General features: G+C 38.2%; 2 protein-coding genes across 2 annotated transcripts; one reads left to right on the plus strand and one right to left on the minus strand.

Moving 5' to 3' along the window:
- Positions 1-736: 736 nt before the first annotated feature.
- LOC140934529 (chymotrypsinogen A-like) lies at positions 737-2,905 on the plus strand. The gene is made up of 4 exons (XM_073384137.1): positions 737-814; positions 974-1,121; positions 1,782-2,013; positions 2,260-2,905. Exons 1-4 carry the CDS (start codon positions 737-739, stop codon positions 2,831-2,833), a joined length of 1,032 nt encoding a protein of 343 aa, XP_073240238.1. The 3' UTR covers positions 2,834-2,905.
- Positions 2,906-17,418: 14,513 nt separating this feature from the next.
- LOC140933299 (homeobox protein MSX-1-like) lies at positions 17,419-20,841 on the minus strand. Its single transcript, XM_073382832.1, has 2 exons — positions 19,791-20,841; positions 17,419-19,576 (listed from the first exon to the last, which is right to left on the minus strand). Exons 1-2 carry the CDS (start codon positions 20,083-20,085, stop codon positions 19,113-19,115), a joined length of 759 nt encoding a protein of 252 aa, XP_073238933.1. The 5' UTR covers positions 20,086-20,841; the 3' UTR covers positions 17,419-19,112.
- Between the last annotated feature and the right edge of the window lie 369 nt (positions 20,842-21,210).

A 21,210-nucleotide genomic window follows, 5' to 3' on the forward strand; every position in this document is an offset into this window, starting at 1 on the left:
TTGTGATCTTTGGTAGAATTTCTACTTTTATCGCATTTTAAATAATGAGAACTTTAAAATGAAAGTTGAGCAGACGAATTTTGTAACACATTTAATAATTACAGTACAATTATATTATTGATTATCTAAAAACCCGTCTGTTAAAAATTGGTCAAATAAGTTTCAAATGACAGTAAGCTGTGTGCAAGTTTACAGGAAAATGTAATGAGAATTTTATGTAAGCTGAGCAAAAGTGAAATTTTAAGGTTGCATTCAATCGTTTATCTTGCCATGGAAACTACGAAAACGTTAAATTTTACCTGTCAATCATAAGCTTTCATCAGTAAATTTTTCACCTGCCAAGTTTCAGCTTGTGAGCTGAAACCTTTCTCTTGCCGTGATTTGACAAATGACATACTCACAAACTGCCAAAACAGTGTTTAGCCACCTTAAGGGGAGTATTCTCTGTACAAACGCATGCTCTCAGACTCTGTTTCCACCAAGATTTATGATCAGCATTACCAGCAAAGGGAATAAGGTCTATGGGTAATGGTTTGAACCTAGAGGCCCATGTCATAAGTAGGTGAAAAGTGATCCTCCAGGTAAGAGTATTACTGAATAGGACAATCTGTACGGTAGTCATCTTCAGATTCAAAGAAACTTGATGACTACCGCATTAGTCGTCGAAACGTCAGTCACTGTTAACAACACTCCTAATTCTCGAAAGAAGATATCCCACCTACTTATGACACTTGTCATGGCTGATAAAAGGGTAGGACTGAAGCTGCCAGATCATCTGTTGAAAGGTTTTGACATACTTCGATACCTGAGCATGGTATTTATAGCACAATTTATCTCTTTCACAATAAAGGTTGAGAGTATCTTGTGTTTATTTGTTTTAATAGTTCATAAGGTTGGACGCATAGTAAGTCGGTATAACCTATGACTGGCAACCTTGAAACTTCAACCAACTAATGTGTTATTGAACACACAGGTGGTGTTCGAAGGATTGGCTGGCACGGGCTATAAGGGCGATATAGCCCTTGATGACGTAATGGTGTTCAAGGATAGCAATTGTGGGTTAAACCCAAGTTCAGCACAGCCAAGCTCACCACAACCAACACCCATCCCCACTCCCCCAAGTAAGTTGCATTGCTGACTAAAGTTCTTTTCAGTCTTTGCTTGATGTAACGTAACAGTCATGTGAAGTTTCAATCGATACGCACCCTATCCATTAACCTCAATTCTCTACGTTTCCTGCATAAAGTTAAACGTTTTGAAAATTTTCTAATTAAAGAAAAGGGAGCAAACATTTACATCTTACATGAACCGCTACACGCTTTACAATACATCACTCAGTCAACCTAGGAGACTTAAACGAAATCCTAATACAGTCAAACCCCGCTTTACGGACACCCGCTTAATACGGACACCTGATTATTACAGACAGTTTCATTTGTCCTTGCGGGAAGAAACCCCTTACATTTTCTCTAAATTCAACCGCTTAATATGGACACCCCAGTAATACGGACACTTCCCATGGCCCCTACAGTGTCCGTATTAATGAGGTTTGACTGTGGCACAAGAGCATAAAACCTTCCTTTGCATGAGTAGAGATCCTAAAAAGAAGATTTGAACCTGATGCTACTCAGCGAAAGAACCTTAAAAAGGCCTTGTTCAAACGTTGCATTTTACATGCGCCGAACCTAATGCAAATGAGCAAGAACAATGGATTTTCCTCAACAGTAATATATATGAACCTGGTCTTGGTTCTGCTCATGTGATGGCCTGATTACGTTTCTTTCTATATCTAGCTGTTCACTCTTGTGGATTCAAACCCCATACTCGAATTGTGGGCGGCACCGTGGCGATTCCAAACTCTTGGCCGTGGCAGGCAATGCTCATGAACCAGAAGAGCAAAGGGGAATGGAAGCAGTTTTGCGGAGGATCTCTGGTAACCCTAGAATGGGTGTTGACCGCTGCCCACTGCGTAGTTGATATCAGAGAAGAAGATTACGGTACTCACATGGTCAGGTAGTAAAATTTCAAAACGTTTCTCAACAGAGAATCCTTGAAAATAAAGTCTGACTTTCGCGCATTGTTAAAATTTTGATTCGATCCACTGCCACTTAGTTATTGCTTTCAGATGTCAAAGAGACCCCTTGGGAGTATCTCCAACGCCACTTTCAAATACAATATGATAATGAAATTTTAACTTTTCATATAGTAACCGGACTCGAAGCAAATGTTGATTATAGGATCTATTTCTCTTTTTCACAGGATGGGTGCGCATTATAAAAACACCTCACTTTTGATTGGCTCTGAGCAAGACTTTGGAATAAAAAAGATCTATTTCCATCAAGAATACAACAGCCTGGCCCGTTACAATTTTGACATTGCCCTTATTCGCTTGGACCGACCTGCCATTATTAAAGACGGTGTAGGTCTGGTATGTCTTCCCGACGACAATATCAGCTTTCCCCCCGGATCTGAATGTTGGATAACCGGCTGGGGAACACTAAAACCAGGGGGACCATCACCAGACGAACTTCAGCAGGCCAAGGTCCCCTTGGTATCGAATCAAAATTGTACCAAGAATGGCTCGTATGCAGCACACCAGATTACCCCCGAAATGCTATGCGCAGGGTTTCCAGAGGGAGGCATAGATGCTTGCCAGGGAGACTCAGGTGGACCACTAGTGTGCGAGGATAACGGCAAATGGTATCTTGTGGGAGATACTAGCTGGGGCAAGAGCTGTGCTGAGCCAAACTATTATGGGATTTACGCCAGAGTGGAGCTTCTTAAGGATTGGGTCTTCCATGTGATGGCCCATCCGGATAGTTATTCTCAGTGATATTTAGTATGGTGAAACACATGCAGACATACGTAGCTGAGAGCATTAGTACAGATCAATTAATTATAGTTAAGAGCATCTGAGTAGCATACAATATTATGTGAGCAAGTTGACGCCTTTGACGTCAACTCCCTTTCAAACTGCAATAAAACTTACGGAGTTGAGGATTTAAGTGAAATACTTTATTTGTCCTGCGTTAGCTGATATTTCATCAGCAACGACTGATGGTTTCTTTGTAGTATACATGTATATCTGTTGATCCAAGTCAAACACGTTTACCGTCTTTGCCTTACCTTGCTAAGAGGTGATCTAAACACAGATAAATTAATCGTGTACCACGTATATCAGTGTTTCTCGACATGCGGTAATCGCAAAAGGAGCAGTCCGATGGTAAAATTGGGAAACAATAAAAAGCAGCCACGATCAAACTAAATGAATTACAAATCTCGTTTCTTCACGCTACATTTCGAACGTCACCAGAATCTTGAGGTCGAACGTCACCAGAGTCTTGAGGTGGCAGGAGAATTGGCTTAGGTTACCTACGCAGTGGAAATTTATATGGTTCGTGCCATTGCAAACATCATTTGAGGCGATGATTTTTTTTCTGGTACTTTCAGTCTTTCCAGCTTATTTGAAAAATACTTTATAGCGAAACCTTCTCCTACAAGGCCAACTGCAATTGACTACTTTTTTTTTTAAAGAGGTTTGCAACCGAACAATTTGTGTAAATAGCAAGTAGTCCAACCAAGCCATTTAACTTATTTCTTTATTCCCAATGTACTGTTAGCGGAGTTATACAATTATAGTTTACTAAAGCAAGTCCCCACTGCCAGAAAGTTGATGGTATATTCAGTAAGTTTCACTTGGGAACTTTAATATGGAAAGAAAGTTAACTGAAGAGTTTTATCTTGAGGCTATTAGAATCAGTACGCTCCGGTTAGCGACTCGTGTAATATCTGCTTTTGTGTACACAACACAAAAATTATAGAAAATATAAAGGTAAACGTCGGTCGGGTCAGTTTCGGGTGAAGGTATTGACTCACTGAGAAGCTTCCTTCATACCAGAGAAAACTGTCTCCGTACTGATAATGGGTGTGTTCGATTGGTTTTAATCCAGAATAAGTATACAAAGAGACATTTTATCACATCCTGTCCACTTGTAGGTTGTCCTACTTACGTTGCATATATCTAGAATTTGTATGCCAGCCAGATTTTACTGCGCGGTTATATAAAGAGATAAACAGAGTTAATTCCTTTTAATCATATTTCGGATTACAGTCAATCCAACGTGCTATCATAAAATATACTTTAGCTTGAATTTTATACACGAACATGCCGGCAACACATAGAAAGTAACGTTTGCAGTTAAATACGCGTCAACTGGAACGTTTCTATATTAGAACGTAATGGACCTGATGGCTTGATTTACGACCGAAATTCATATGAGACACCATTTGTAGGGAGCGCTAAAAGCACAACTAAACAAAGATGGATAAACTTGGCTATGAAAGCATACGCTTTTATCATATAGATAAAAAACGCGTATCGACAGAAACACAATTGCGTCAAACAAGTCAGTATTTGTACCTGATAGAAAAAAAATTTGAGACGAGCAGTCTTCGCAGGTTTTCCTTGGCAGTGTTGGTGAATCATGCTAATGTCGCGTAATTATGCCTCTTAATTCAAGTAGCAGATCACAATGAAAAAAGAAAGAAGAAGGCCAGAGAAATGAGTGAATTCTACATTGTGAAAAGAACTGACAAAAATTGCATGCATAAATGAAGAAAAGTTGAAATTAGTGTAAAGAGCTTTACAGCACGTAAGTGGCATGGGGGTTATTTAGTCAGAGTTTACATACTTTAACCATGGGGGCGCAGATATTTTAAGGTTTCTTAAGTAACCAGTCTGGGAGCAAAGTTAAGTCAACTTTTTTTAACATAATACTGCTATAAAAATGATTCCTCTGCTGAGGTAAAAAGTCCACACGCTGAAACGTATGGCTAACAGCATGGCTTGCCATGTGGATGTAATAAAAACAATGATAATGAAACGTAACAAAAAGGTAATCATAATAAGTTAAAAGAGGATAATTTCGAAATGCAAAAATAGACCAACAAACAATAAGCACTACAACGGAAAGCATTGTTCAATATTTATAAAGTGCATGTGTGTACTATAAAAGGTTAGGGTTACATCCAGACGTCTGTGAGAAAGAAACAAATCAACGCATCTGACTCAAGGATTTCTCTTATTGCTTAAAAACATATGAAGATATTAACTCTTCCGCTGTTTAAAAGCAAGTTCTCTTAAACACCTGTTTTAATTTGCGAGGACCCAAGTAAGAGAACCGAATGGTAATATTAATAACCTCACACTGAGTTGCGGCGTGCTTAGCTTAGACAGCTGCGAATACCTTTGTCCACGAAAATTCCAATAGACCTCATAAACCTTGTAGTTTTATATCAAAAGCAAGGTAAATGAAATGCGCTTACGCAGGTACCGTTCGTTTTCTTGCAGAATACCCATGGTAAACCGACACATAGGCCATAAATCTATGACATATTTCCTATTGGAAAAAAAGGGGGAATTAAATTATGGGAGAGGCAACTCGAACCTTCGTTTTGTATTCCTTCTACCGATGCGTGGTTCTTCTGTTAATTGATATATTCTGAGTACTTCTTCAAGTCTACTGTTCCATTCTTGCTGAAAAAGCTAACGTGAAGAACCGAGATAAACAAGGGACTTTAAAAGAAAAAGGACAACCGGAAACAGCCTAATGATTTAAGAAACATCGAGCCTTTCTCTGGAGAAGACGAAGTTTGAGTCGGCTGGTGACGAAAACTGGAAACGTTTGCAGGTGAACGAGGAAATTTGTAGGTTTGGTGCTCTGTTGCCGGTTTGATGAGTTGACTTTCGATAGTCTGCAAAGCGACTTTTCTAATTTTAAACTTTTTTGTGTGTGAGCTACAGACTGACTTGTGAATGGTGTTTCTTAAAGACCGCGGACGCTGGTATGCATGTTTCTCGGTATCTGACCGAATACAATACAATCTAAATTGAGACAGAAAAACCCGGTGTTTTGTTCTTTTATTATTTACCGTCAGACAATAAAAAGCACCAGAATAGCTCAGCTTGTGATGATAAAGTCAACGCTGGAAACTTAAAATTAAATCACTTGAAGAAAGAACAGCTGATATCTGCAACTACGAAATATTTGTCTTGTGAAAGAATGCTTTACAACTTTTTAAAATCCCGAAAACTAACAAATATGTAATACTTCGAAGACAGAAAAGATACCAAGTAAAACACAGTCTTGTTCAGTTGCTACAATGATCCGTCTATTTGATAGCTATTCAAAATGTCCAACGCTATCGTTACAGAACCGCATGTAAAGACATTCACTCGTAATAATTACAATGATGAGAAAAGTAACAATGTAAAAAAGAAATTCAGTTATATGCTTTATATTCCCCTGCAAATATTCTAGCCAGCTCTTCAAGTTAACAGCAAACCCGGACCTTTTAATATATTCACCGATTTGGAGTATGCACCTTCTTTGTGAGGGCTTTAATAAAAAGAAGACAATGAACAAAAAAGTAAACGATGTACAAAAAGTACAAGATGATCGTCCAAAGCTCTGCGATAGCGTGATCAGAAAGGGAGAACTGCAAAGAAACCTTGATAAACATCTAAAGTTACTGATATTTGTTCCCATCCAATTCTTATTTTCAAGTTGTTTAACCGAAGCGTTTGATATTGACATTGACATTGACCGCATGCAGATCATTCAAACAATAATAACAGACTGAGTGGCTGATGATCCACGCTAGTAACATTGTTCTCAAACACAGTATAAGGTACAAGACAACATCCAGAATTACTCAAAAGATCAGGTAGTCTTTCTCAAGGGATATTTCAACGCTTAAGCAAGAGCGAATAGAGAATACGTCATGTATGTCGGCACTTTCGCCTTGAGTAACATGAACAAACAAATTTTTATTTTTAAAAAGGCGTGAACTTTTAGTGAGTACCTCGTTCATTCCTGATGACATTTCTTTAGTGATTGATCACCCTGAACAATAGCTACATGTTCCTCTTCCTGTTGGTCTTACTGTAGTGGGTATTGAAGACTCCTTTAAGCCGGGGGTAGTCATTTGACGGTGGACTAAGATAACCGTAGCGAAGTTATTAAAAGGCACTGGGCATTGTGTTTTCTACAGTTTCCAGGTATCAAATGTTATCAAAGCACTGACTGAAACGTGCTTTTTACCCAATTTTATCCGTCACGTCGTTGCACAGGTTTTTAAAATCACCGATTTTGTCGGAGTTGCCATTCTTCCTAATCTTCACTTTTTTAGCAGATGCTGTTTAACAGTCTTGCTTTTGTCTTTCTAGTCTGAAATAACAATGCCTTCAATACCGCGTGTATTATTCAAAGGATTTTATTTATGGATGTGAGCAAGGGCACATACACCTGAAGGTTTAAGTGTACGATCATTCCTCCATCGCTCCTCCCCCCCCCAAAAAAACGATTCTTACATTTTCCATAAATCACACCAGAACATATTTGTTTTGATAAGTTTACATTTCTCCTTTCGCTAAGTACTTAAAGAGCAAATTCTCGAAACGTCAGCAGTGTCTTTCCATTCCTTGCAGTGGCTTATAGATCTTGCAGGGTGGTCGCACACTTGTCACGACCAAAATGTCTTTACTTTAGTGGTCACGACCCTATGGCAACCTGAGAAGAATGTCCCGGTTTCCCATCGACTTTACAAAGTACTTAGAGTATAGATTGCAAACTTGCCTGACCGTAAAAACAAGGAACATTCTTTTTCCCCTGCCTCGCCATGGCAACCCTATTATCTGCACACTCTTTCTAGCTTGGTCAGTGCTCACATGCAAGCTCCAACAAGACAAAAGATCCATCTCTTCAGAAATTACGTGATTTACGAAAGCGGCATTTCACATAAAAGTACAAAAATATATATTAAGTAAACGTTAAGAGGTTTGCCTTCACCTGCATAATTTCCTTCGAGTCTAGTTGCACTTAAAGCCTGAATAAATAGGTTTAATTTGATAATCTCAAACGTTCAGTAAATGCCAGACACAAGATTTTTGAGGTGGTTTACCAATTCAATCGTTAGAGAGCTGAATAGCAGCTACTTGTAGGATGTCTTTAGGGGTAAAGGTGCAATCTTTTATCTAGTGATTTAAGGCCAACTGGCTCATGAATAATGTGATTTCACCAACTGAAGCGGCTAAATTCAGGATTGGGTTTAGCCTGTATGTTTTGTTAAATTCGTTTCGAAACAAATAATAATCGCAAGTTACGACCTCATAGTAATGGTGCTTCCTTGCAAATGAGATTTTACCACCACCACTACAAATTTCAATTCCAGCGCCGTTCAGGTCACTTCAAAGTAATTTTCGCTGTGAGTTAAATACATGAAAATTAAAAGGGCAAAATTTCCGCAGCAGGACATTATTCTCTTAACTGCGTTCGCCGATTGTAGTCTAAAGTATTCCTGACCAACACTACCGTAATCAGTGATCCCTCAAACACTTCGGTTATTGCCCCTTTCCATCTGATCACATTCAAAAAGCGGCCATCTTACCTTATTCTGGAAGCCTCGCCCGACAGGAAATGAATACTACTTTCACAGATGATAGAAAACGCGTCCCTTCTAAGCTCCACAAAATTGAATTGCCCCTTGACCGGAAAATTGTACAATAAAGATCGTTTCCGGATACACTGCGTCATGAATTAAAAATCGCTATCGCCTCAAGGTTTTTATATTTAGATAGATAATCCTTTTATTCTTTATATCCAACCTCAAGATTGGCAAAAATGCTAAATCTTATTTTGTTCGATGATAAGAAACACAAGCTACCACGCGATGTATTTTCCTGGAGGTTTTTTTCAACGATGGTACGCACCTATGCTCTTTTTTAAAACTTCCTAACTTCAACATACAGTGGAAACTCGATTTTTTAAACCACGTTGGGAAAAACAAATTGGCTCTAAATATCGGGGTGAAATTACTGTATTTGACTGGTGAAGGGAAGTTGAGTTTGGTTCGAATTGTAGAAAATCTGGAAAAACCGAGGTCGAGAAATCAGGATTCTACTGCACATATGCAAATGTCCTTTTGAGGGGTTGAAAAGTAACACTGTTGACTCAGCCTTCTGATTTCACAACCATAAAAGAGAATGAAGAGGATGCTTGCAATAAATGAGATAATCAAAAAAGGTCGCTGAGTCAGACGGTCCAGTACCCCATTCTAACTGTGAGTAGATATAAATCACATGCAAAGCAACTACAGGAAGACAATTCCGGCGACATAATTGTTAACTCCAAAACTTAAATTATAATAACTCAGAAAATTCACTCTCTCGTTCTTCAAACTAAAATGCGCGTCACAAGATATGGAACGTTATTTGGTGTCTTGTTCTTAGTCATTCAAAACACAATCAAAGCCTCTCAGGACTGTCAGGTAAATTAATTAAATATTTAAAATCATCAGTCGCATGCGAATGTCTATCTAATCTCGCTCTTCCTAAAAGGCAATGTGTTTATCAGACGCGATACCGGCGATTCTTTTTATAGAGACACACTTCTGTCGGCTGAATTTGTTTACAACAATCTCAAGCTGATAAGCTTTCACTTGATAACATCATATTGATACACAAACGGAATTATAGAGGTTTATTAGGAAATACCGATCCACGATCAGATAACAAAAAGTAGCATAAAGTCGCATCTTATCACCTTTAAAAGTCGACATATTGTCGCTTTTTACATTGGTCAGCGTATATCTCCTAAGACCGACAAAACAAAATAAAATTTCAATACTTTGAAAAAAGGTGATTGAAAAGGACATCAGTGAGGAAAGTAAGTTAGTGGGTTAATGTGTTTGGCTTATACCCACGATTTCGCATACATGTAGGAACTCAAAAGAGGGTAAGAATAGATGGCAAACTCGGGGTCTGGTTGGGTCAAAATGGTCTCTTTCTTTCGGATCAGGTGATTTCCATTCTGTTATATTAGCTTCTTCATTGGGCTGCAGATCGTTGTTGTTTGTCTAAGTAGTTGCAGTATTACCTAAGGAGTTATTATCTGTCGAATAACCCTTCTGACATAAACTACCATGTATTGGTAAACTGCTTGGTAATTATGAGCAGTCAAAGGGCGTGTCAGGAGAATACCAGCGCAGACGGTGCTGTCGGTAAGTTCCAAGAACTGGGTTGTCTCAGGCCATTTGCTATTTTGCTCTTGAATGGGAGACATATTACGAAAAAGACTTCCACTATTTTGGAAAATCATTTTAAAATTCAGTTAAGAGTCATGAAACGTAGTTCTAATTTTACAAGGAATCAAAGGGTGATCGCTCAAATAATACCTCAGTCCTCAGCCGTACTATGATTCTCGTGGTTTAGTTTATAAGGCGATAGAAAGTGACTCAGTCTTTCCTTTAGAGTTAAAGTGGTGAAATCGTACGTGGGAACCATCGACGTTCTATGTAATGAAGTTTTTTTTCTAATCACTTTAAAGCATTTAGAGTAAAACGCAATGAGACCAGATCGAATTCTCCCCTAAAAGACCTAAAATCACCACGTGGCACAAAACACAATCTCAGAAATGAACAGCAGTGTATTTGTTAATTCACTGTGACTGCATTTTTTATGGCTCAGTGCGAGACTATTATCAACTTAACTGAGAATACCATACCACACAACACATTGAATGAGGAAGCTACCTAGCTTCGTGTAAAGAAGGATAACAATACCAGCTTCAAGAGATAAAAGATCGTGTTAAAACCTACTGCTCTAACCTGCTCATTGTTCTTGTGAAAATATTCAACTCGCAACAGGGGATAAAAGCTAACGTTACGGAATTGCTAGTCAGATCAATCAGTAAGAAAAACGGTGTTGAAAGAAATGCGATCTTCGAAAAAAGAAGATACAAAAAGACATAAAGAGTAGTCACGCGGCCAGTCGTCATCGACAGAGAAATAATTCAATGTACGGGCTTTTTTGCGGGTAGAAATCACTTCAACAAGTTAGGCGGCGGTCTCAGATATCTTATAACAATCGATGATGTTATGTTAGGTATCATTTTCAAGGGGAAAAACGAAGTAGGTCGACTCTACACTAAATTCCAAGGAACGGAAAACGTTCAATGGCATAAAATAGCGCAAGGAACTCTAACGTACTGACCAGTGTCCTTGACATGAGTGAAAGTCACGTGCGTTTGAATCTTTCATTGACAAAGAAAAAAAAATAGAGAGAGATTTTGGTGATCGCCTTTACTGAAGAATATTACGATGCCTACGCACAAGAAATCCCTATTCAGTTTTATTTTGAGTGGAAAGGGCTGTTCTCAGTTTTACTATATTGACGCAGTGAATTTTCACGGCGGGTGGCGTCCGAAACCTACTGTTGTGTTTATAAATGCTTCGAAATGCTTGGGTAAGAGACTCGTGAGTAGGAATTTGCAATCGACAGACTCCAGCGTTCAGCTGTGTCTAGTGGGCACCATGTGCCATGTGGTATTCGGAATCTTCAGCCCGAAAATATTTTTCAAGCATAATTTGGCATCAGTTAATGAATTTCATGATTTTTAATTGTGACAAGCACCGTTCATCTTTGGCAAACAGAAGCATCATAGTTCCCGTGATACACGAGTCTGCTCGTTTAAGCGGATATGTTTTTTTAAGCGGACATGTTTTGTCGAAGATTGACAATGCGACATCAGTGTGTTTTCTAGGAAATAGAAAGCTGTGTTTTACAACGAGAGGAAAATAAATCAAAGCCGATGGCTTGCTCAGATAAGGACAACATCGATATTTCTTTTTCAGTAAAGAAAATAAAATAAGACACAATGACAAGTGACCTTCATCGACAAGGCGATGGTAATTCATAAATTTTTCCCAGAATGTGTTGGAAAATTTCACTGAAAATATAAGTCAAACTCATGATATGAGCCGTGAAAAATCCAAAGAATATTTTAGTTCACGGGGCTCAGGAGACTACAGGATAAGAAAATCTGTTGGACGAAAACAAACAATAAGGTACTGGAAGGCTACACAAGCTAAGGTGGCTGAGACATTTCCTCCTTTTGCGTGAAAACGTTAGAATGCTATAATAATCACCATGATTTACTTTTCTATTTCTTCATCGTGTAGAATTCAGCACGTAACATTTAATAAATTTGCAGACTAAGGAATGGACAAAGCCTAGTTTCGACATAACAGTAGACCCCTCAAGAAGACTCAACACAATCGGTTGAGAGAAATGATCCCCGAAACAAACTTAGGAAAGGAATCGTTTTGAAAACTATAACAAAAAAGTCTGAATGACTCAGGGACGATCGTGGGAACTTGAGAGTTGTTTAAAATATTAAGCGATGGTTAGAATATACTGCCGAAGCCTGGATTCACCTTTACTATGCTGGATATCGGCTAACAGATGTATGGACAAGATTGCCCATGAAAGAGATACCTCATCAAAGCCAATAACTTAGACAATACAAAACAGTATTGCAGCCATTTCAAAAAGACACAGAGAAATGAATAACAGTGCATTTATCAAGCACGTGTTACTGGTGGCTGGCTAGGAAAAAGACAGGTGGATTCACGCCTCCTACTTGTGGAGACAGGGCTACTTTCTTTGACGAAGAAGTGAAGTTAACCATTTCATTATCAAGAGTAGTGTAACTGACGTCCCGATTCACAAAAAGAGCAGAATTCACTTCATGAGAAATAAAGAAACCAACAATATCCTAAGAGTACTGCTGAAGAATGTTTAATTCAAATAGGCAACCAGTAGGGATTCATCCATAGACAGAAGAGCTGGAACAATGAACATTGTACGAAAATTCGTATCCGACAGTCTCTTGTCATGAGACATGGTACTTTAGCCAGTTGGACGATTGCGAAAGCAGTCTTCGCAAAGACATGACACAACTGTTATGTGCTCTGCCACCCTAAACAGCTGTTGAGATATCAATTAATGATCGTGGTATGTTGTTTCAAACCCGATGTGAAAAATTAAACGTTTTTATGAATTGTAAGCTGTGCAAGTAGTTTTAATCTCTACAAATCTATTTATACTTATTCAGGACTTCATTTCATGGTACCAGAAAATCATTTTTATAACCAGTTGCGAAGACGTCGACCATATCAATGAAACTAATTCATTCTGAATGCCCAAACGCCCGGTCTAAATTGAAAACATGAAATTGTTATACTTCAAGCAGGTGTGCGGTGCCTTTGAGTTTTCAAGCGAAGCTTTGTTTTTCAGTTGACAAAACAAAACCATTAACTTTTTACTTTCAAATCCAATTATGGAGGCAGAATACTAAAGTTTTACTTTTGAGTTTGTGAAAATTACTATCGACATCGTGTGACCATTCAAATGTAGGCCCATCAGTAGCACTTTCACATGGTACTAACTATTTAGACTGCAGTTATGAAAACCAATGGTGTTGCACGACCACTCGGAAAAGGAATCCTCCTCAGCGGTACTTAAATGGTACTACTATCTATTCAGTATTGGGACGTAGTTCTAATTTTGGAGTTTGTGGAGAGTATCAATTAAATTCTTCCAGGCTGCCATTCAAATGAAACGTCTTCAGCTGTATTTTCATATCATATGGGTAGTATTTGCCTTTTTTATTTAGCATTTTACGATAAAAAGATTTTCCTCGAATTTTGTATTGTTCTCCTCTTAGAAGTAAAAGGGTTAATGCCAAATTTCAGAACAAAACGTAAAAGAGAGAAAAATAACTGATTTTTGAGAAAAGAAAAGAGTCGACGGAGCACGCGTTTATGAAGAGTGGCTCAATAGCAGAAACACGTCGAATAGTTCTTTTGTCACATTTTTGAAAACAACCAGCTTTATTAGACAACAGAAAAGTAGCACTTTCAAATGACAAGTAAACTGTGATAGGAGTTAAATGCCAGAATGAGATATTAAAGGTAATACCCAATCAGATTTGTGGTGTTCCATAAAGTTCAATTAATAACCAGTAGGTTTATCTATTTTGAGTCTTTGTCTAAAACCTTTCTGGTGTTACTTAAGTAAGGAAAATATAGTCGTTTTGAGAAACTTCAACCTCTGCAAAGGAATATTCCGTATGGAATATGCCAGGCAAGACTTCCTAGAGTCTACGGGCAAAAAATAAATTAAGAAGGTTAAAAAAGAATCGCTGCAAAATCTACTACTTCACTAGGAGTGATGCATGTCCCTAGTTTACTTCACTAAGCAGTTTTAATGTCTTCAAACTGTGCAGATGCACTTTTCAAAAGATCATTATTTCACATAGAGTAGAAACTGGTAGTAAATCGAAGCTTTAACACACTGGTTGAACACCCTTCAATAAATAGAAACTGTCCACCTTACTAGGACAACATATATTACAAGAGTTTACAGAGGAGATATGATACATCTTTCACGGATGATGGATATTCTTTTTTGGTTTGGTCATAGGTTTCCCTTAGCTCAGAATGTATGTCTCTCCGGAAACGTCTATTTCAGCCTCCTTACTACGGGAAGTGTTTTCTTAAAAAGTTACCTTGGTAGTGTCAATCGTAAAATTTAGCCATTTTCTTCCGTCAAGGCAGAGAGTTGCCAAATTTTTCCATTTACACTGCCAAAGAAAACTTGTCAATTCTTTACAATATAAGTTGTCCTCCAAGAAATGCTTAGCGTTGTATGATGCCAAGCGTACCTACGCTTCATGTCCCAAGTTTTATTCCAAGTAAATGATTAACTTGCAAGTGGCGAACAAAAAAGAAGACGAACTAAGCGCAGCGCACTTGAAATAGGGCGTTAATTCCGAAGAATTTCAAGAGTTTGTTAGGCAGGTTGGAAAACGACGGAAAGCAGGAGCTCGCTGAAAAGTTTTTGCTTGCGTAGACCCACCTTTAAACCAGGCTTGCGCAATGTCACAATTCTAATGAGCAACACAGAAAAGGTACTCAGGAGATATGTTTTTGACATTTACATTGTCAAACTTAAAAATATAGATTCTTCCATTCAAAACGTCATGCTAACTAAAGGTAGAGCTTATTCACGTAAAAAGACTTCTTGAAAAGTCTTTAGGTAAGTCTATCTAAACTAATAGGAATCAAACATACAACAGTGACACTTCATGGAGTTAACATTTACAATAAGCAAGAATAGACGAAAGATATCAGACTGCTTTTTCAAACCTTACAACAGAATTATTTAAGTGAAGATTACAAGTGTCACAAATAGATTCGCGTTCTTTTTTCACCTGTATCTTCCCTTTAGCCTAAAGGTCACAGAAACATGGAAATAAAAGAATATAAAATTGTTTTCACAATGAGCCATTGGTGTCCGCTGGCAAGTTTGAGTTAACGCTTTCAATGCGTTTAGTTTTGTTCATAGTAGCACATTTAAAGCAGGTATTTATCGACACTTAAGACAAGCATCAGCACGCACCATAACAAACAGAAAACAAAAGAGTCAAACAAGCTAAGAAGAATAAGTAATTAGACTATTCAACTAGTGATAATTAAGTATTTCTGATCCTTTCGCAACTTACTTGTGCTAACAACGCAGAAACTTCGAGATAAGACAACATAAAGTCCATGATTCTTCTTGGCACGTGACGATTACCGAAACGATCCCGCTGAGTAAATGGCATTTTCGACAATAGATCTTTGTTTATGGATTTCAAAATAACTCATTCTTAGCTGATCCAGAAACACTAAACGATCAACCAAAAAACAAAGAATAAACGTGGCTTTTCCGAAACTTTGTTATAAGAACGTAGCAGTAAATGCCAAAAAAATTACGTTGTTCCAAGAATAAAGAAGAGTGCTTGAAAAAGTACATGTATGACAAATAGGTAAATCGGTATTATTGGGAACAGGAGATAAAGAGACTAAGAAATAACTTTCGACAACTAACACAGAATTTAATGCGGACAACAGTAGAATACCGTTCTCAAGAAGGAATATAAGGTCGATCATCTGCGAAATTTTAGACAAATGGCCCATAAAACAACAAATCAAAAGTCTATTGGGGCATGGAAATCACATTCCAAGTTTCACCACAAAACCCTGCAAAAAAAAAAAAAAAGAAAAAAAAAGAAAGAGAGAACCAGTTCTTTCCTCTCAGGGCTTCCAACCCTTTGAGGATTGCAGACAATTTATGTCTATTTTTAATCGTCTGTAGTCTTCACAAATCATCTGCATGACAATAATTTATACATAAAGAGTTGACCTTCGTTTAATTTCTTCATTAGAACGCCCACGAAACAATTAGTTCCTCTTCAGTGAAAGTCATATCTTTACAATGCCGAGGTGTAATATCATGATTGAGAGGAAGATATGGAATTCTAGTAGTGATTTCAAAAGTTACCGCGAGCTACTGGAGCATGCTATGCATCGTGTCTACCAAATGGTCCATTGTGCGAAGGAATATCAGACCCTTAAAAGACAGCCCCTAAAGGTTTATTATAGTTAACGAGTTTGCGGCAAAGCCGCTTAATCCAAGTGGAAATTTACACATCACAGTTGTTGTAATTCAATAACAGAACTTCAACGTCCTCGTATGCAAAACCCAAACTTGTCAGATTGATGGTGATTGAACATCGGCAGGAGGTACTCAAGAAGGAGGCTGGCTCTCGAGTCGAGATGTTTGTCATAAACAATTGGCTGATACCACTTTTATTGAGTGGAAACTAATTGCACTACACGGCAAAGTATCTGCTAAAAATATGGCAGTGTAAGTTTCTGTTTAACACAAACGTAGTTGTCACTATCATTGTTGTTTCTACTCCTTATTGTAGAGCTATACACTGAACCTTTTGTATCGCCACCTTTGAGCCCGCCTTCGAATTTTGAAGTGATTCTACAGACCTTTATAAGTGTGACTAAAACTACAAACAAAGCGCACCGACGAAAGCGTTTTTTAATTAGTTTGCCTTTTATAAAATTGCTTATTAATGAATCACTTTACAAACAGAGACACCGGGCGTTCTCAAGAGGCCCGCTGGGCACTAATTGGTATGTAATTTGGCGAGATAAGTAGTGTTTTCATATTCATTTGCTGAGTAAACACAAGATACGTTCTTCTCAAGTGCGCAAAAATGTTTGCCAACCGTTCGGATTTTCGTCTCGATTCGAACAAAAAACAAACTTGACAAAGTAGAAGGTGGCCGGGAAGAAAAATGTAAACACGTTAATCCGAATGTCCGAAACTCAGAAAAGATGTTAATTTTTTATTACCGAGATAGAAACTTACCACGAGCGATTTCCAGCTGACCGAAATGTAAATAAGAACTAGTCTGTAAACTGATTAAGGCTGTTTCTCCAATTATAAGCGCATAAAAGCGTTGATTCCATCGCTGCCATTAGTTCTTACACAATTTTGTGCAAATTTGTACGCTTGAAATAATAGCCATACAACATATACTATCCAATTTTATCGTGAATATGAATTTCTTCTAGATTTGAGGTTCAGTTTAAGAGGCTATAGGTCGCAAATTTTTGTATAAAAAATATGAGGTAAAGTGAAAGCTAGAACACGCAGTCGTAAAAGTGCAGTTAATTTAGCTAATATAAGTAAAATACAATCAGAAAAGAAGCCAGCAAAAGAAACTGAGAGAGCCTTAGAGGTTGTGGTAACAGAAAACCCAAAATGTAAAACAGATCTAGGAAAAGGGTTATTGTCCTCAATCCAAGAGGATTAGGGTAGAGATTATACTTCTCTAAATATCAATTGCCAAGTGCCGAAATACAATGGAGTGAAAAGCGTTTGTAAGGCGCAGAAACATCTTTCGTTAAAGAAGAATCACAGCTATATGCATGTCACTTAAACTACATCATCTCCTCTACGATAAGACCATTAAACTCGAATAAATGTTAAACATAAGTAAAGGAAGTACGCTGTACCTTTAGCAAAAACTTCCTCAAGAAGTGAGAAAACACAGTATACAAAGCGAAGGTGCTCACAGCACAGGCAAACTGGGTGTGCAGTCAGACTACCGGCAACCTTGAGTGAATTTTAAGCCCATTAGATACACAAAATTCAAAACATACACGGGCCAGATGCGAGAGGGGATGATAGTTTTAGCTGCCGTTTGTTAAGCCGCTTTGGTCAGAAACAAATAATAAAAATCTGGTTTTCTTATCGCCAAACGGCGTCGCAGCCTCACATCGTATTTCGTAATTTGGACCATATGGGCGAAAGCTGTTTAGGTATGTTCACCTATACCAAGACAAGCTGCTTCACGATAATTAAAAAGTTGTTACTACTTGTTCGCAGTTGGCAAATTAATAAAAAGACACGCGTACATGGAACAAAGCGAGTAGGCATCGGAACACAGTTTTTAAGTTAACATATTCTATTGCTCATTGTCCTTATTTACACAGACCGTGATAGCTCTTAAGATAAAAAAAATAATTTTAACTTGAAGCAGTAACACCTAGTGATACTCGTGAATAACACTGGTGGCTTGGATAAATAAAAATCACTAAGTTTTGAAGTGTTGCAATAAAGTCGAGCAAAATATGGCCACCAGTGTCTTGAAGACACAGGCATAAGTAGGGTGGCAAAACCTAACGTCAGTGCAGACGCAAAAAAGGAAAAAAACATCATTACAGCCCTGCCAGCAGAAAAATAAAGAAGCCCGTTTGTGTTCTTTTCACGAGTTTTAGCGGGTACAAGAATTTGACAACCAGTTGTTCTATAAGAGAAATACCGAGATAATTTCTATTCTTGCTTCCTCTGGCAAACTGCACAAAGTGAATGGTGATTAAGCGAATTCTAATCACCACTTATTATAATAAATACTACTAGCATTGTTTTTGTGACAAAGGAAGGAGCTGCAGTAGAAAGCCATATCTGTGGCTCACATAAATTCTCATGAAACTGTTTCAGAGAAATGTGCTTGACATCTTTATAATTGATCAGCACACAACTAAAATCAGTTGAATTCATTCAGATACAAATGTTTTTTCAATATGTATTCAAACAAGGCTCAGTACCCTCTTAGTAATTTATCTCCACCCCCGACAATAATGTGACGAAAATTAACAAATTTAAGAATTTTCTTTAGAAAAAAATCCAATAAAGGATCACTCTCGCTATTTTAACATCCATTCCCTTCAAACTCTTAGTCGCCTTTTTATATTTCACCAATGTTACTGAAATTGAAAATGTAGCACTTATGATAAAGTGCATGGTTTTATCAAATGGTGAGTGGTTAATTGTCATTAACTTGTTCTGCTGGTAGCGGACTGAGCTAATGGTACATGAAATTATGAAAAACTTGATGGGCGACATAAGGACTCCTTTGAGAATAGCTCATGGCTTGACCATAAGGTGAAGTAGGTAAGTTATAAGGCTGGAAAGCCAAGTGTGGTCCATAAGGCGACGGTTCACAACATACAGAGCCGGATCCGATAAGGCTCGAAGGAAATCTTTGTGGCATATATGGCTTGCTGGCCAGTTTTAGTTTTTCTAGCTCGGCTTCATGAAGTCTTTTTGCTTTTGCTCGACGATTCTGAAACCAGATTTTTACTTGCGTTTCCGTCAAGCTCAGTGAGGCCGAGAACTCCGCTCTTTCAGCTATTGAAAGATACTGCTTTTGTCGAAACTTCCTTTCCAAAGCAAGTAGCTGCGAAGTTGTAAACGGTGTTCTTGGTTTTCGATTCGTCTTGTGTTTCCGGAGTTGGCATTTTGTAGGGCTCAGTCGGGGACGAATGCCTGTGAAGGAAAAGGGATGTGGCTAAGAAAATGTTGAGCACGTAGCATAAGTAAATTCTGCTCAATATTACACTGGCCATTTCAAGGCCACCAATAAAGCTGATTTGCCTTTACTGACGTTACACAACAATTACACCAATTTGACAGTTGTAAACATTAGCACGCAACACGATGTTGAAAACCATAAACGTTTATACAACTATTCATAACTTACGAGGTGGAGGGTCATATCTTGTAGAATGCATCCACGGAAAGTCATCTGTCCACTCTAGTCGTTCATTTGTATCTTTGCTTTCTTTGACAAGTTTTAAGGATGGCTCAGTAATCTTCGCAGCTTCTCCTCCCCTAAATTCTTGTTTATCCAACAGTCTTTCAACAGAAAAGTTAATCGGTAACCCTGGTGCGCGTGCTGAATTTGCCTGGCTGTCGCCATTTTGGTCTGATTTTGATATAAGCGATTCCACGCTGAAAGATATACCCCGAGCAGTCGCACGTCTGTTTTGCTCCATTGATTGGGATAGCTCTTTGAGAATGAGCAAAGGATGTGTTAGTTGGGCTGAGTAAAGCGCATGTAGGCAACCGAGGAAAGCTAGGAATGTCTACTTGCTCTAGAGTCCTAAGCTTTAGTTCCAAATTAAAGAGAACCCGCTGTGAACAGCCATTTCACCCGTTTGACGTCCGCGTATATTGGACCCTGCCTAATAGGGCATAAGATAATTGTGTCATTATCAGGCAAATTTGTTGTTGATAAATGACAGCCAACCACAAGGCGCGCACGGTGTCATCTTAAAAAGATTTGATAACTGCTAAATTGTTCCCATTGGCTCGCATTAAAACCAATTTACGGCTTGGTAGTTCTATTGTTTTCGTCGGCGTGGTGGCTACGACAATTTTACAAACATGTTAGAATTGCCTTAGAGCCATTTACAAAATAATTTCGCTTGACGTGCCCACACTGTCGGTTTGAAGTTTTTATCCAAAAGTACCGCCTTTTTTACCTTGCAACCAAAACCACTTGTCTGATAATTGGGATTAATATGCAAGGTACTTAAATAAAAGTAATGGCTGGTTACGAGATGAAAATCGTCTCGCATCTGGTGACGAAAGTCACGAATAGGAGTGTTGTGGCGATTTCAAATTGCCTCAAGGGCCCTATCCTCCGTTTTCTTTCCCACACATCATGTTTGCTGTCACAGATCAGCAGTATCGCGAATCACATCGCGAGGGTTTTTGTTTGCGAAAACTCTTAGCTCTAAAGAGACAAGCATTTTTCATTGTTTGTTTTAATCCATAAAACAAATAAAAGACGTCAGCGGGGGGCTTTCGACCGATAGTATCAGATCTTAAAGGAAAACAAAATTTATGGAAATCAATTAGAGCTTTTTCAAATACAAATTACTACGTGTCGCTATTATCAGGTTGTTCGGGAAGTAATTTCCATCTGTGTATGTAACCGGTAATTGAGAGGTAATTGAAGCAACCGATGTGCCTTCAAAGATAATGATATGGTAATGAGGCTTCTGGCAAGCCATACGTGCAATTTTCTGGGACAAAGAATAAACTTTCAATGGCAAAAGAAGTTTTCTTAGTACGACGACAAGATTGAATCAATTATGACACCTTTGACAATCTTC

The sequence above is a fragment of the Porites lutea genome, chromosome 4 (assembly GCF_958299795.1).
Source record: "Porites lutea chromosome 4, jaPorLute2.1, whole genome shotgun sequence".
Classification (NCBI taxonomy): Eukaryota; Metazoa; Cnidaria; class Anthozoa; order Scleractinia; family Poritidae; genus Porites; species Porites lutea.

Bases quoted from the DNA above. Each gene is read 5' to 3' on its own strand.
- LOC140934529 (XM_073384137.1), top strand. From the start codon at position 737: ATGGCTGATAAAAGGGTAGGACTGAAGCTGCCAGATCATCTGTTGAAA. The intron at 815-973 runs GTATTTATAGCA...TTGAACACACAG, and splicing joins TACTTCGATACCTGAGCATG to GTGGTGTTCGAAGGATTGGC. The intron at 1,122-1,781 runs GTAAGTTGCATT...GATTACGTTTCT, and splicing joins ACCCATCCCCACTCCCCCAA to TTCTATATCTAGCTGTTCAC.
- LOC140933299 (XM_073382832.1), bottom strand. From the start codon at position 20,085: ATGGAGCAAAACAGACGTGCGACTGCTCGGGGTATATCTTTCAGCGTG. The intron at 19,577-19,790 runs GTAAGTTATGAA...TTTCCTTCACAG, and splicing joins AAGATATGACCCTCCACCTC to GCATTCGTCCCCGACTGAGC.